The sequence below is a fragment of the Morone saxatilis genome, unplaced genomic scaffold (assembly GCF_004916995.1).
Source record: "Morone saxatilis isolate NCDOM2014 unplaced genomic scaffold, NCSU_SB_2.0 Contig22, whole genome shotgun sequence".
Classification (NCBI taxonomy): Eukaryota; Metazoa; Chordata; class Actinopteri; family Moronidae; genus Morone; species Morone saxatilis.
The window spans coordinates 14,726,859-14,728,761 of record NW_023339785.1 but is presented as its reverse complement, the minus strand read 5'-3'; the positions used below and the strand labels follow the sequence as shown (position 1 = coordinate 14,728,761).

Genomic DNA, 1,903 nt, shown 5'->3' with positions numbered 1-1,903 from the left:
TCCAGCTATTTCCAGTTAAGCTGTTCAGCGGTACATATACTTATCAGTATTTTTTGGGTGTGAAGCAATGGCTGCTTAAAATGAAGCAATATTACATTTTCACTGCTGTCTGCAAGTTGCCTATTTGTCCACGTGGCACCGCTGTTGATCCATCAGAGATAGCGCTGCTCTTTGATACAACTAGGCCCCTCCCGTTTTCAGGCGACTGGGTCATTTCCTCACTCTTTGTTATAAAGAGACGACGGTGGAACAAACAGAGAATTTTCCAATCATATTCAATGCTCACCTCGGCTGATTTCTCTCATACTGTCTAAAATATCTGACCGTGACTGGGAATCATATTAATGGTTCATTCATATTGGACAGGAATATGTCTTCGCCTTGCAGATGGAGCTATTTCGGGATATATCTAGGGCTTTTTCTACTGGATTGTTACTGGGAAACGGTGTCTGGGCAGCTCTCCTATTCCGTCTCAGAGGAGGTAAACCCTGGGACTCCTGTTGGAAATATCGCTAAGGACCTAAACCTTAATTCACAGGAATTGGAGCTCCGTATGTTTCAAATTGTTACTGGATCAAAGAGAAAATTCTTCGAGGTAAATCTAAAGACTGGTGTTCTGTATGTCAGTGAGAGGATAGACAGAGAGGAGCTTTGCGCAGAGGAACTTAAATGCTCAGTAAGTGTAGAAGCGGTGATAAATAACCCTTTGAAGCTTTATCGCATTGATGTAGACATTTTAGATGTAAATGACAATGCCCCATTGTTTACTACCAAATTGCAACATTTGTATATAGCAGAGAGCACTTTACCAGGAGTGAAATTTGCATTATCTGAAGCAACTGATGCAGATGTGGGGAAAAATGGAGTGAGTACTTACAAATTAAGCCAAAATGAACATTTCTCTTTGGCAGTGCACAAAGCAGGTGACAGTGTGTCTGCTGAGTTAGTGTTGCAGAAGGCTTTGGACCGAGAAAAGCAGCCTGTGATCACCATGACACTGACGGCTGTAGATGGAGGGAGTCCTCCGAAATCAGGCACCTCACAGCTTGTTATTAATGTTTTAGACAATAATGATAACCTTCCGATATTCAGCGAAACGTTATACAAGACAAAAATTACCGAAAACACGCCACTGGGCACAACAGTAATCGCCGTGAACGCCACCGATGCAGATGAGGGCCTGAACAGTGAGATTGTGTATTCACTGAGAAGTAAAGATCAAGATCGCGTACTTGATATATTTGAAATTGAAAGTCAAACGGGTGTCATTAAGGTAAAAGGCAATATAGACTTTGAAGACAAAAAAGCTTTTGAGATACGTGTAGAGGCCAGTGATAAAGGGCAGCCTCCGATGTCCGCTCATTGTAAGGTGCTGGTCGAAGTGGTGGACATAAATGACAATGCTCCTGAGATCACTGTGACATCGCTACACACCACAGTGAAAGAGGATGCTGATGTAGGCACCGTCGTTGCTCTGGTGTCAGTGCTCGATAAGGATGGTGGGAAGAACGGCGATGTGAAAATTCAAATTAAAAATGAGGTTCCACTCAAACTCGAAACGAACTACAAAAATTATTATTCTTTGTTAGTTGATGGACCCCTGGACAGAGAGAGCGTCTCTAGCTACAATGTCACTATAGTCGCCACTGATAGAGGAACCCCGTCACTCTCCAGCACGAGTGTACTTTCTATACAAGTTTCTGATGTCAATGATAACGCACCTCTGTTCCCCGAGCCCATAATTAATGTATATGTGAATGAGAACAGTCCAGTGGGAGCAATTATTAAAACAGTGTCAGCAACTGATGCTGACGTTGACCAGAACAGCAAGGTGAGCTACTCATTTTTACAAAGTAATAGTAACTCGTTACCGTTATCTACAATGATAAACATTAACTCAGAG

General features: G+C 42.5%; 1 protein-coding gene across 1 annotated transcript in view; it reads left to right on the top strand.

The window, feature by feature from the left end:
• The first annotated feature begins 296 nt into the window (after positions 1-296).
• LOC118333307 (protocadherin alpha-8-like) overlaps positions 297-1,903 on the top strand; it is a 13,011-nt gene continuing 11,404 nt past the window's right edge. The window contains exon 1 of the mRNA XM_035668886.1: positions 297-1,902. Coding sequence (XP_035524779.1) covers positions 371-1,902 — 1,532 coding nt within the window. The 5' untranslated portion in view covers positions 297-370. The remainder of the gene's footprint in view (position 1,903) is intronic.